We start from the raw sequence: 13,022 nt of genomic DNA on the forward strand, positions 1-13,022 counted from the left end.
CACTGGCAGAGGTGAGTTTAGAAGCACATATCCCAGCCATGAGTCAAGGGCTGACCTATCGGCGGTTTCCGGAAGAAGTGACCTCACAGTGCCTTTCCCAGACACATTCCTGCGGTTGGCCTCTCACCTCCAGAGGCAGAAGTGACCTCACAGCCCCCTTCACAGTTATTGGCTTCCTAATGGATTATGAGTTCCCGAGACACATTTGACCACATGATACCGTATCCAGCCATCACCCTTCCGCAGCAGATATATATGTACGTGAGCAGGTAAAAGTAAGCTTGTTTCATCATGTTTATCTAATAGAGTTCCTACCAATGGTTTGAGTAGAGAAACGTTCCTCAGAGGAACTGCTGTATTTATATCGGTCCATTTTACGCCTCTATTTTTGCCTCTCTGTTTCTCCTTCTTCCTCTGCCTCTTCTGTCTTCAAAAAGCCCTCCAAGGAAAAGAGTCATTGAATCCTGGAATAACTCAGCTTGGAAGAGACCCCTGAACATCACCTTGTCCAGCTATCCTGCTCAAGGCAGGGTGAACCAGATGAGGTTGTGGAACGGGTCTGCCCAGTTTGGCATCATCCACAAAGGAGATGAAAAGGCACTCCGGCACATTATCCAGGCAGTTAATGGAGACAGTCAACAGTGTTGGCCCCAGTGCTTGCACTGAGGGATGCCACTGGGAAGTGGCCACCAGCAGGACTCTACCACTGCTGACATTTGGGCTGGATCCACCAGCCACCTTCCTACCCACTACATCACCCACTTCTTCAGTCCAGATATCACCAATCCGGCTATAAAGAGACTATGGGAAACCATGTCAAAACCCTTGCTAAGGTCCAGGATCAAAACATCCCCTTCTTTCCCCTACCCACACAGGTTCGCCAATGCCTTTCTTGTCCTTCAAGTGCCTGGAAATGGCTGCAGCAGTATTTGGCCCATCCCATTCCCAGGGACTGAGGTGATGTTGTCTGCCTATTCCAAGGACCCCAGAACCTCTCTGATGGCTCTGGCACCTTTGAGGGCACAATCCAGAAAGGGTAACGAGACCAGACAGGAGCATTTGCAATGAGCCTGTCCGAGGTGGGGGAGATGAATCTCCCTGGGCCAGTGGGGTTTGTTCCTGGAGTCACACACAGAAATGGCAGGGCCCTGTGAGGTGCCCATATCTGAGCTGGCCTCATGCACTCCTCCTACACACAGGGGTGTTCAGAGGCACGAGTCCTTCCCTTGCACGTGCGGAGGCAGGGCACTGCAGCAGGAATAATGGCTCTCTGGCCTCCTGTTGCCACTGCCAGGGGCTGGGAGACACCTCAGCCCTGCGCTGTATCGCCCTGCTCTGCACCTGTCTGAGATGCCCCTCGGCATGAGGAATGGACACAGGGACCTCGGTTCACAGAAGCACATCCCAGTGCTGCATTCAGGTGCTTTCCCAGGGGATGTTACTCTCCAAGTGAAGTGACCTGGAGGCACTGTCTGTCCCACAGGCCTTCACGGCACCTCTAGGAACAGCTGATGGCATTTGGGCTCCCTCAGGTTCATCTCCCCACACACACACGGTGTGCATGCTTCAGTCTCCTCTGTGCAATGCAAACATGGAAGTCTGACCTACTCCTTTGGTGTCCTTCCATGGAGGGACAAAGAACCTCCCTGAGTTGGAGTGAGAGGCCAGTGCTGGGAATGGTGGTTGCAAGGGGCTGGTCTGTGGCCATTGCCCTGGGGCACCTTGCCCAGGGTGTCAGGCAAACACGGGCACAGACCAGACCCTGCTCTGCTGGTCCTTCCAGTCTGTCCCTGGAGGCCTGGCTGTGCGAGGGACACTGCTGTGTGCCCCAGCCCTGCACACTCACACACTTCACTTGTTCACTGGTGTTTGCCTCACCAGGGCACTGTCTTGAGCTTGTTCTTGAGAGAATCTTTGGAAGAAGACCTAAGCCTCCATGCACTGCCCTGAGGACATCACCTTTCTTTTTCGAAATGCTGTTCTGGAGGCCAGCTCTGTCACAGAAGTGCCCATTGCCTGTCCCTGCCTGCGGTCACAGGACTACCAGAACAATAACAAAAAATACAGAAGACAGGCTGTGCCTGCAGTGAGTTACGTTATAACAGCTATGAAGACAATGGGCAGTTTATTGCTCCAGAAACACATCCGGTTATCAGTTTCCACACTGCACCCTTGAGCTGCTGGTTCCTCATGCTGTAGATGAGGGGGTTCACTGCTGGAGGCACCACCGAGTACAACACTGCCACCACCAGATCCAGGGGTGGGGATGAGATGGAGGGGGGCTTCAGGTAGGTAAATATGGCAGTGCTGACTAACAGGGAGACCACGGCCAGGTGAGGGAGGCACGTGGAAAAGGCTTTGTGGCGTCCCTGCTCAGAGGGGATCCTCAGCACAGCCCTGAAGATCTGCACATAAGACAGCACAATGAAAACAAAACACCCAATGCCCACAAAGACACTAATCACAAGAAGCCCAGCCTCCCTGAGGTAGGCATCTGAGCAGGAGAGCTTGAGGATGTGGGGGATTTCACAGAAGAACTGGTCCAGGACATTGCCCTGGCAGAGGGGGAGGGAAAATGTATTGGCCGTGTGCAGTGCAGCATAGAAGAAACAACTGCCCCAGGCAGCTGCTGCCATGTGGACACAAGCTCTGCTGCCCAGGAGGGTCCCGTACTGCAGGGGTTTGCAGATGGCAACGTAGCGGTCGTAGGCCATGATGGTGAGAAGACAGTACTCTGCTGAAATGAAAAAGACAAACAGAAAGAGCTGGGCAGCACAACCCAAGAAGGAGATGTCCCTGGTGTCCCAGAGGGAATTGGCCATGGATTTGGGAACAGTGGTGGAGATGGAGCCCAGGTCAAGAACAGAAAGGTTGAGGAGGAAGAAGTACATGGGGGTGTGGAGGCGGTGGTTGCAGGCTACGGTGGTGATGATGAGGCCATTGCCCAGGAGGGCAGCCAGGTAGATGCCCAGGAAGAGCCAGAAGTGCAAGAGCTGCAGCTCCCTCGTGTCTGTGAATGCCAGGAGGAGAAACTGGGTGATGGAGCTGTTGTTGGACATCTGCTGCTTCTGGGCATGGGGCACTGTTATAGGAGAAAAAGACAGTGACAAGTTAAGGGAGATGTCTCTGAGCAAAATCAAAGCCATTTCCAATAGACCGTGCCCCTGCACACACAGACACCCATTTGTTTTTCTAGGAGAGCTTCCTTCAGCTCTGTGGCTGGAGCTCAGGTTCGTGCTATCCAAGTGTGCAATGAAGAGCAGAGCCTCTGCCCATGGGCTCTTGATAAGCCAGCGCTACTCTGCAGAAGCGGGGAGGGGCAGGCACCAGTGCTGGTGTTCAACTTTGTCAGGTGAAAACAACGCAGAAGGGCCTGTCAGCATTGCCCACAGACCCACAGGTGAGATGAAAGCTGGGACACTTGTTCCCATGGACACAAATGCATGAAAGAACCCACAAAATCAGTGTGTGACTCTGCAGCTGAAACTCCACCTCCCCAGAGAGCCTGGCAGCAAGAACAAGATAACAATAGCAATAACACAGACCAGTGGAGGAACAAGGGAAAACACAGTGAGGGTGTGGCTGAGAGAGGCCAGGGCAGAGGCATTGGGGCACTCAGACAGCGTTCCCCTTCCCCAGCTGTGCACGCCACCTCCCAGACACCACCATTGCCGGGCAGCTGCTCTCAGCCCCTGTGCTCTGCAGAGGGAACTGGGCCCGTGGCTGCAGAGCTGCACCACGGCTCTGCTGGAGCTCTGGCTGCAGAGGAGGTTCAGGTGCTGCCTGAGCAGCCCTGACCCATGCAGCACCCTCTCAACAGCAAAAGGACCCTGCCTTGCTGGGGGTCACTCTATCCACCCACAGCTTCTCCCTGCAGAACCATGAGGAGCTCCCCGGGCAGGCTGAGTGCTGACCCTGGCAGGTGGCAGAGTCCCTGACCCATCACACAGCCCCCTGGGGTGCAGGGACCCTGCTCGGAAGGACAGCCCTGGGCACCCCTGGCTGCACACCCACCTTCACACCCTGCAGCCATCCCTGGGAGAAGGCACCCATCATGCTCTGTCCCTCTGATGGTACAGCAGGGAGTCCCTGCTCTGGAGCATGTCCTCCTCCTCTGCACTAGAGAAACTGTGAGAAGCCTCCTGAAAGATCCCATAGGCTGTGGGACGTGCTACATTTTGGATTTTCCTCCATGAGCAAAAGCTACATTGCCCTGCAGCAAGAGACTTACCGTGTAGAGGGCTGTGAAGATTTCTCCTGCAGTCAGCTCTCAGATCAAAGCCTTCCCACTCCAGGCTGCCTTTAACCTCTCTCTGCCTCGCTCCTCTTCCCTCGCTGCCTGCAGGCAGTGCCCTCAGCCCTGCTGCCCTTTGCAGAGGAGCTGCCGCTGGGCAGAGCTGTCTCTCTGCAGTGCTGCCCACTTGCCAGCAGCTGCCTCCATCCCAGGAGCCCAGCCCAGCTCAGCAGCAGAGGCCCAGCCCAAGGCACCACTTTCTCTTTCCCCTCTGGGCTCCCTCCAGGTGTCCCTGGGGCTCCAGGGGAACCTGCTGGGAAACAGGCTGAAGGCATCTCTGATGTTCCCTCCCTCAACTTCTCCCCTGCAGTGTAATTATTCCTATTAGAAAAATAATTGGGCATGAGAATTACTTTTTTTGTCCCATCCTTAGACAGGACACCCAGGAAGGTGACAGGGAAGGATCTAATTTCTCCAAGCTGGGAGGATGTGTTCTGTTGAGTGAATTTAGGCATTTCATCCTGGGTCCTTAGACCTGGGGCTAGAAAGACACGCAGCTCTCTTTTGCCCATGCCACATCTCTGCTTTTGCACACACGGGGTCTTGGACACTTGGTACCAGGGTTTCTTATGGCAAATACGAGCTTGCCTGATTCCGCAGTAGTGTTGCTTCAGCCCAAATGTGTGCCAGTGCCCTCAGCCAGGGGCACAGACAGGATGAGTGGGAGCCGTTAATGTCAGAGACAGAGCTGTGATACTGATGGAATAAACTGCCAAGGTGTGGTGGCAGAGCTCAGGACAGCTGGTCTTCAAGGACAGCATCCTCCAAGCTCAGCAAGGGTCCAGATGGAAACTCAGTCTAAACCTGAAAGTCAGTTGAAGGGCACCATAAGAAGTGTTTACTGCTTCAGGAACAGTTAAAGAAGAAACAAAGATCCTGTGTGGCCAGTGCTGAATTTAGGAAGAGCAGGTGTAGATAGATCTGAGAATCTCTGTGTCCTCTTTGCCTCAGTCTTCCCCAGCAAGGTCTCCCAGGCCTTTGTGCCTTGAGGTAGAACTCTGGAGCAGACCAGGCAGCAGTGGATGGGGGCCAAATCAGGGGTCCCTTGAACAAACCATCTTTTACCAGTCTATGGGACAGGAGGGGCAGCATCGCAGGGAGCTGAGTGAGCAGGCCAATGGCACAGCAAGGCCACTCTCCAGCATCATTGATAGGTCACAGAGACTCTAGGAACTCCCTGGTCACTGGCAGCACCTGAACAATGCATACAACTTTCCAGAATGCCTAAATGATGAGCAAGGGAATGAACGGGTGTGCCCCAGCGCATGTCCACTCAGATCCCATTTCTGGGTGTCTGAAAGAGAAGGCGACTGGATTTACCCAGGGGAGCTTGTTCCTGGCCATCCTCTTTGCTTTCTGTGATGAAAGGACAGAATTGCTGGATGCGGGGAGAGCAAGACGGTCTTTTACCTGGAAGTCATCAAGGCTTTCAGCATCATCCCTCCAGAAATTTCTCGTGTCCAAGTCAGGACAGTATGGGCTGCCTGGGTGGATAAGTCGTTGAGTAAAAAACCAGCTGGAGAGTAGCTGGGCTTGGAGGAGTGTGGTACATGTGTGGTGCTCTGCCTGGAGCCATCTAGCTAGTAGGGTCCTGCAGGGGTCTAGCTTGCAACCTGCCCTGTTTCACATCTTTTGAGTAGACCTGGAGGATTGGAGAGAGGACTTTTTCATAACATTTGTAGAAGACATCCCAGTGAGGAGAGCAGGGCAGGGCTGGAGGGCAGGGCTGCCATCCCAAAGGACATAGAAACCTCATGGTATCCAGTAAAGATTCCACCAAAGTCCTGCTCCTGAAGTAGATGTAGGCTCTGAAATATCCTAGGACAGGGACTGGCTACACGGGTAGCAGCTCCACAAGAAAGGGTCTGCTGATCTTTGGGTTCCATTAGGCAAAAGATGAGCCATCAGCAAAGATGGCCAACACCATCCTGGGCTGTGTGAGCAGGAGCACAGCCAGGGCAAGTGATTCTCTCCCTCTGCTCAGCACTTGTAACACCACATCCAGAATACTTGCTCTGGTTTTAGTTCCCCGCAATTCCAGAGAGACATTGGCAAGCTGGAGGATCCACAAATTTCAGTGGAGGGCCACAGAGATGGCCAAGGTTGGAGCACTGGTCCTGTTAGGAGAGGCTGAGGGAGCTGGGCTTGTTCACCCTGGAGAATGGAGGGCTTTGTGGGGAGGATGGAGCAGACTTGCATTGCCTACGGTGAGGTTCCCAAGAAGACGCTGTGGTGCAAGGCAGGAGCACAGGAGGCAATGAGCTGGAACACGAGGGGGTCAGGCTCAATATAGGGAGAAACTTTTGTAAGGTGAGGACAGCCAGACATGGGAAGCTGTTTCCCAGAGCGTGTGCGCTGCCTCCATCCCTGGAAGTTTCTCACACCCATCTGGATAAAACCATGAGCAACCTGGTGTGACCCTGCTTTGAGGAGGATGTTTTCTACAGATATCTAGCCAGGTCCCTTCCAGCCTGAATGACACTCTCATTCCTCACCTCTCCGTGTCCTCAACACGAGGGAAAGCCCTCAGGTTCCCTCTGACTGTGGAAATAATTCACATCAGGTACAAGGCAGCAGCACAGGCACCCCAAACAGTCCCGAGGCCATCCCTGGCCTCATCTTTAATTTACTGCTTCCCTTTTCCCCCCTCTCAAATTCTTCACTGTTCTCATTCTCACACCTTCCAAAAAGGCCAGCCTGCCCTGGCTGGCTGGGGTGGAGTTCATTGTCTTCATAGCAGCCCGGAGGGTTCCATGTTTTGGATTTGTGACCAAAACTCTTTTAGCTATTGCTGAACAGTGCTTAAACAACAGGAAGGCCTTCTCTTGCTGTTTCTCACGCTGCCCTTTCAATGAGTGGGCTGGGGATGGGCAAGAAGTTGGGAGGGGACGCAGCCAGGACAGCTGACTTCAAATGACCAAAGGGATATTCCATATCACAGGATATCACGCTCAGCAATAAAAGCCCAGGGAAAGGAATAGGAAGGGGGGACATTTGTGGTTATGACATTTGCCTTCCCAAGTCACTTTTACATGAGATGAAGGCCTGGAAGCTTTCCTGGAAATGGCTGAACATTTCCCTGCCAATGGAATGAATTCTTTTTTTGATTTGCTTGTGAATGCAGCTTTGCTTCACTTCTGAAACTTCCTTAATTCCAACCCATGAGTTTTTCTCACTTTTACCTTTCCAATTCTCTTCCCCAGGCTGCTGTTGGGGGAGTGAGCAAGTGACTGGGTGGCTGATTAGTTACTGGCTGGGGTCAACCCACCACGCTTGTTAATCCTTTCCACATTGGCCATGCTTGTCTTCTTTTAGATCCTCCTGTGGTGTCTCTGAGATGGTTGCTGAGGTACTTTCTACCTTGGGCAGCAAATCCATGAAACAGGTCACCCTTTACCTTACCTGTAGTGTCCTGCAATTGCTCACGGTGTTATAGTGTCAGTGTCGGGCATCTGCACACATACCATGACATCGGAGCCACTGCCTTGCAGTGTTCCCAAAGAGAAGAGATTCAGCTGAAGCTGAGGGTCTTGACATCAGACACTCATGGGAGCAGAATTCAGTCACTGGCACCCAGGAATGTCACCTTTATTCATTTCTTCTCCTCCCAAGACCTGAGCAAGTGATGGGGAGAAAGGAAGAAAGGAGAGGGTTCCTCACTGCTTTTGCAGTCCACACACAGCTGCATTTTGTCCTACTATCAAAGTTTTAATCAAGGTTAGTTTGGCAACCAAGCACGATTTTTTGAAAGTGTTCAGACATTGTGTTCCTCTCTTTTAAGGTAGTCTAGAAAAGCATCATCCAACATAAACAGCTGTCCTACGGACATCTGTGGAGAAGAGGGGAATTTTACTCATGAAGATTATTAACAAAGGAGTGCAAACCCCAAATTAACATAACGGCACTGAGGCACCTACATGCTGCTATGGATGTCATAGATTCACATGACACAGGATGAATGACACACCTAAATGAGGCATCTGGCAGGCTGGCTGGTGCTGTCAGTAAAGAAAATTAAATGGTATTGGAGAGCAATGAGGTAAGTCAATGAAGAACTGAATCAAGAGCTTGCTAGAAAGAGCCAAAAGGCTGGGTCTGGGTGAAAGCTACCCCATGCTCTGGGGGTAATGTATGGAGTTCGGACAGCTTCCCTGGCGGCTGATTCTCTGGACCTGCCCCACACAGCAGCCAGGTTTCTCAGCAGGGCTTTCCATTTCCACTTCCAGAAATGACCATGTGTCTCCGTTCAACATCCATGCACCCCTACCTACCACTTGAGAAAGCACATTTTGTTGAGAGGAAGACCTCCCTGAGGCACATCTGTCCTTGAGGTCCATGGGCTTGTGCAAGGCTTGGGGTGGAGCTCCTTTGGTGCTGACATTTCTGTTGCAGAGCACCCTCTGGGCCCAGCTGTACAAGCACTGCAGTGACAGGGCCGTGCCTGGGCACTGAGCACCACTGCCTGAAAAGATGAGGGAACGAACACCAACATTTAAAGAAACTATGAACACATTTTCCAGCAGCTGAAATGCACTGAACAGTTTTCATCCATAGACAATGCTTTCCCGTGATGCCAACATGGACTTTTCCAGCCCATGTACTACACTCGGGAGAAGAAATACTCATCTCCCCTGTTACACCCCTGAGCCTGCTCTGCCCAGCGTACTGTGTATTGCCTCTCAGCACTCTTTCACATCTTTCCACACGTCCTGCTTGAACTGACCACTTCTAAAGGCATCTTTTCAGCAGGCTGCCTGGGCGTACGCATTTCCCAGTGTCCATCCAGCTTTCCTCCTCCCATTGGTCTCTACCCATTCCCACACCTCTCAGCTCCCCAGGTGCTGCCCTGAGCTTCAGGCAGTTTGAAGCTTGCCTTGTCTTTCAGCAGGATGCCTGATGGCCTCTTGAGCCATCTCCTCGCTTGTGTTTCTACCTGTTTTCCCATGTATCTCACTGAAAGTGTTCCACTAAGGTTACCGACAGTGGGAAGTGGACTTCGGTGGAGGAAACTTAGACAGCATCTAATATTTTTTAATGAGCTTTTTTCTTTTTTTTTTTTTAAATTGGGAAGTAAGAAACATTCTTCTGTGAGTGTGTGCAGCTGGTTCTCCAAAGAAAGCAGATGAGAATGTGTGCAAATGAGCTGAAGCATTGAGGTACGGTCTTTAGTGGAAAGAGCTTAGAGTTGAAAAATCCTGATGCAAGTCCCAGGTGGCCACTGAGAAAAATGACTGGGGGGCAAGGGGGGCCAAGGATGATGATGGGACATGGGACAAAGATGGGCTGTACAGTGTCTGACAGAAACAAACTTACCCTTCCTACATCTGCAGACTTCATCAGAAGATATTCTGGATTAATATGAACTGGAAAAGGCTGATATCACTTGTTCTGTAAACAGAAAAATAAAGAAAACTGGAATAAAAAGAAAAGCTGATTTATTGTTCATTCTTATTTAAATCTTCTCTCCTTGGCTACACTCCTGAAATTTCTCAAATTGGCCACAGAAGACTTGAAGAACCAGGAAAATGATGCACAGAGACATGGCTTGTTAGGGTGTTCAATGTCAATGAGCTCTCTGCTGCCATGTTCCTGAACTGCAAAGACTGAACAGATGAACAAGCCTCTAAAGAAGTGGAAGGCAGAAGCAAACACCAAGTTTCTGAGAGCGCTGGGGACCTCACTGAGGGCCAACGCTGACAAGGCCATGAAGGCAATGACCAGTCAATGTGTTGGTCCCTGGGGGCTCATCAAGCAAAAACTGGGAGACACTGATTGCAGATGCAAAGGCCATGTGCTGGTGGCTCTGATACCATGTAAGCCCTTGGTGTTTGTTTATGATCAGAGTGCCCAAGCCCTGACCCCCAGGACCTGGTACAGGAGGTCCTTCATGCCTTGCCCAGGACTCTGCCTAGGGTCAGTGTGAATGGGGGGCTGTGGCAGGGACAGGAGGCAGGTTGGTGGCAGATTCTGTTCCTTTAATGACAAAGGTGTGGTTTTCTGGGGATGTGCCAACACATGTGAGTTCCACAAAAACCACCTGGCTTCAGAGGCCTGCTAATGGCCCTCAATCACCTAAGCTGTCCCTGTCCCAGACTTGCTTGCCTCCTCAATTTGGATCCATATCCCAGCACTGCACTGCACACCCTCCTTATTCTGCTGCCCTCAAATCAAACACTGAACGATTCCACATTAGCATGACTTCCCCTTGCTCTTTCAGGTCTTCTTCTGGCCCATAACACACTTTCTTCTGCGCACACACCACTCTCTCCCTCCAGTCCTGTTGGTCTCACAAAGCCTTCCCACCTCCCCTGCAGTAATGGGACCTCACTCCAGGAGGTTCACGCATTCTCCAGGCTCATGGATGTTTCCTGAATTCCAGGCAAGTTTGGGTAGTGAAGGAGAGGAAGACAGAAAGGTCGGCTCATGGGGCATGATGAGCAGTGTTCAGCCACCCCCAGCAACGGGCACTTCCCATCTGCCAGGTTGAGGCATGCTCCCATGATGGAAAGTCCTCACATAAGCCCTGCTTTGTGCAGGGACCTTCAGCCACACTCCCAGGTCACACCTACTCCTCCTCCACCCACAGACATCAATGGCTTTCCATTTCTGGGCTCAGACGTGGTTGGAAGGATTTGCTAAAGCCCTGAACCATCACCTTGCTTCTCGCTGACTTCCCTCCACCCTCTCTCCCATCCCTACATACTGCCACTCACTGCCTAATTGCTAACTGGAAAGTGAAGAAGCTCTCAAGGCTTCCCATCTCATTCTCTGGGGTTGGCCATGCTTCTCCAGTCACCATTCATGGATCCTGGAAACACCAGTTGAGGAAGCACACCAAGATGTGTGAGGGGAGGGCCTCCCTGAGGCACCTCGGAACTCTTTGAGGTCTAAATGCTTGTGCAAGGCCTTGGGAGGAGTTTAGCTGTTGCCCACATTTGTACTGCAGATGGTTGGAATGCAACGGACCAGGAATGAGACAGAACTGGTGTCAGGAATGTCGTGGGAGGGGAGACTCGGTGTCCTGGGTGGGGCTGGAGTGGAGTTAATTTTCTCCATAACAGCCCCTATGGTGCTGTCCTGGTTTAAACCCAGCCAGCAACTATGCACCACACAGCCGCTCCCTCACTCCCCCCCCGTCCCCCAGTGGGGTAGGGGAGAAAATTGGAAGGGTGAAGGTCATAAAAACTCGTGGGTTGAGATAAGAACAGTTTAATAATTGAAGTAAAATGAAATAGAATAGTAGTAGCAGTAATAATAATATAATACAATAATAATAATATAAAGCAAGTGATACATGACACAATTGCTCACCACCCACCGATGATGCCCAGCCTATTCCCGAGCAGCGATCGCCTTCCCCCTGGCCATCTCTCCTCAGTTTATATACTGAGCATGACGTCACACGGGATGGAATGGCCCTTTGGCCAGTCTGGGTCAGCTGTCCTGGCTGTGACCCCTCCCAGCTTCTTGTGCACCGGGCAGAGCATGGGAAGCTGAAAAGTCCTTGACTGGTGCGAGCACTACTTAGCAACAACTAAAACACCAGTGTGTTATCAACATTATTCTCATACTAAATCCAAAACACAGCACTCTACCAGCTACTAAGAAGAAAACTAACTCTATCCCAGCTGAAACCAGGACAGTATCCACCCCTTATTCCATACCATATACGTCATGCCCAGGTCTTACACTTTCAAATACATTCCAATTAATCACTACCACTTTTCCAGTCTTTTGATATATTTTTTTATATATATATATACACACACATATAGATATAGTTTTCCTAGACTATAGGCTATCCCTCCACAAATGTTTGTTGAGTTCATTTAGTCCATGACTTTGGGCTTCATCTGTCATAACAGTCTTTCAGGGCAGGAGAGATGGTGTGTGGTGTTAGACTGTTGCATGCTGAAGCCAGTTCTGGTTTCATCACCACTGTACTTTGCTCGGTTTCCTCGAAGTTCATTCTTCATTAATTTGGGTGATTCTTACTGTATACTGTTGATATGGCATATAGCAACCATAGTAGTGATGACATCCAGTATTATATAGCAACTAACATTATACATTTCAGTTCATTGGCTATTTTCACCCAAAATCAAATCCCCTTGAGGTACACATTGGACTTCCCCATCCTCCCGCATCACCCACCAAGTGCATCCAGGTCCTTGAGCAAAAGCAATTCCACAAATGGGCTTACCTCTGCCTGAAGCAGGAGTAACCCAGACCGTCTTCCCTGTCATATTTTTTAGGTGCGCTACAGGGACTTTATCCCCCTCTACAGTACGTAAAATTCTTGACTGGGCAGGGCCAGCTCGATTGGTAGATCCCCTAGTGTTGACTAACCAAGTGGCCTTTGCTAAATGTGTATCCCAGTGTTTGAATGTTCCACCACCCATTGCTTTTAGTGTAGTCTTTAACAGTCCATTGTATCGTTCAATTTTCCCGGAGGCTGGTGCATGATAGGGGATGTGATATACCCACTCAATGCCATGCTCTTTGGCCCAGGTGTCTATGAGGCTGTTTCGGAAATGAGGTCCGTTATCTGACTCAATTCTTTCTGGGGTGCTGTGTCGCCATAGGACTTGCTTTTCAAGGCCCAGGATAGTGTTCCGGGTGGTGGCATGGGGCACGGGATATGTTTCCAGCCATCCAGTGGTTGCTTCCACCATTGTAAGCACATGGCACTTGCCTTGGCGGGTTTGTGGAAGTGTGATATCATCAA

General features: G+C 51.1%; 1 protein-coding gene across 1 annotated transcript; it reads right to left on the reverse strand.

The window, feature by feature from the left end:
- Positions 1-2,105: 2,105 nt before the first annotated feature.
- LOC309604009 (olfactory receptor 14C36-like) lies at positions 2,106-3,059 on the reverse strand (the record flags this gene model as incomplete). Its single annotated transcript, XM_082338873.1, has 1 exon — positions 2,106-3,059. The coding sequence occupies one exon, from the start codon at positions 3,057-3,059 to the stop codon at positions 2,106-2,108; it is 954 nt and encodes a 317-aa protein (XP_082194999.1).
- Positions 3,060-13,022: the final 9,963 nt, after the last annotated feature.

The sequence above is a fragment of the Platalea leucorodia genome (assembly GCF_965183815.1).
Source record: "Platalea leucorodia genome assembly, contig: HAP1_HAP1_SCAFFOLD_300, whole genome shotgun sequence".
Classification (NCBI taxonomy): Eukaryota; Metazoa; Chordata; class Aves; order Pelecaniformes; family Threskiornithidae; genus Platalea; species Platalea leucorodia.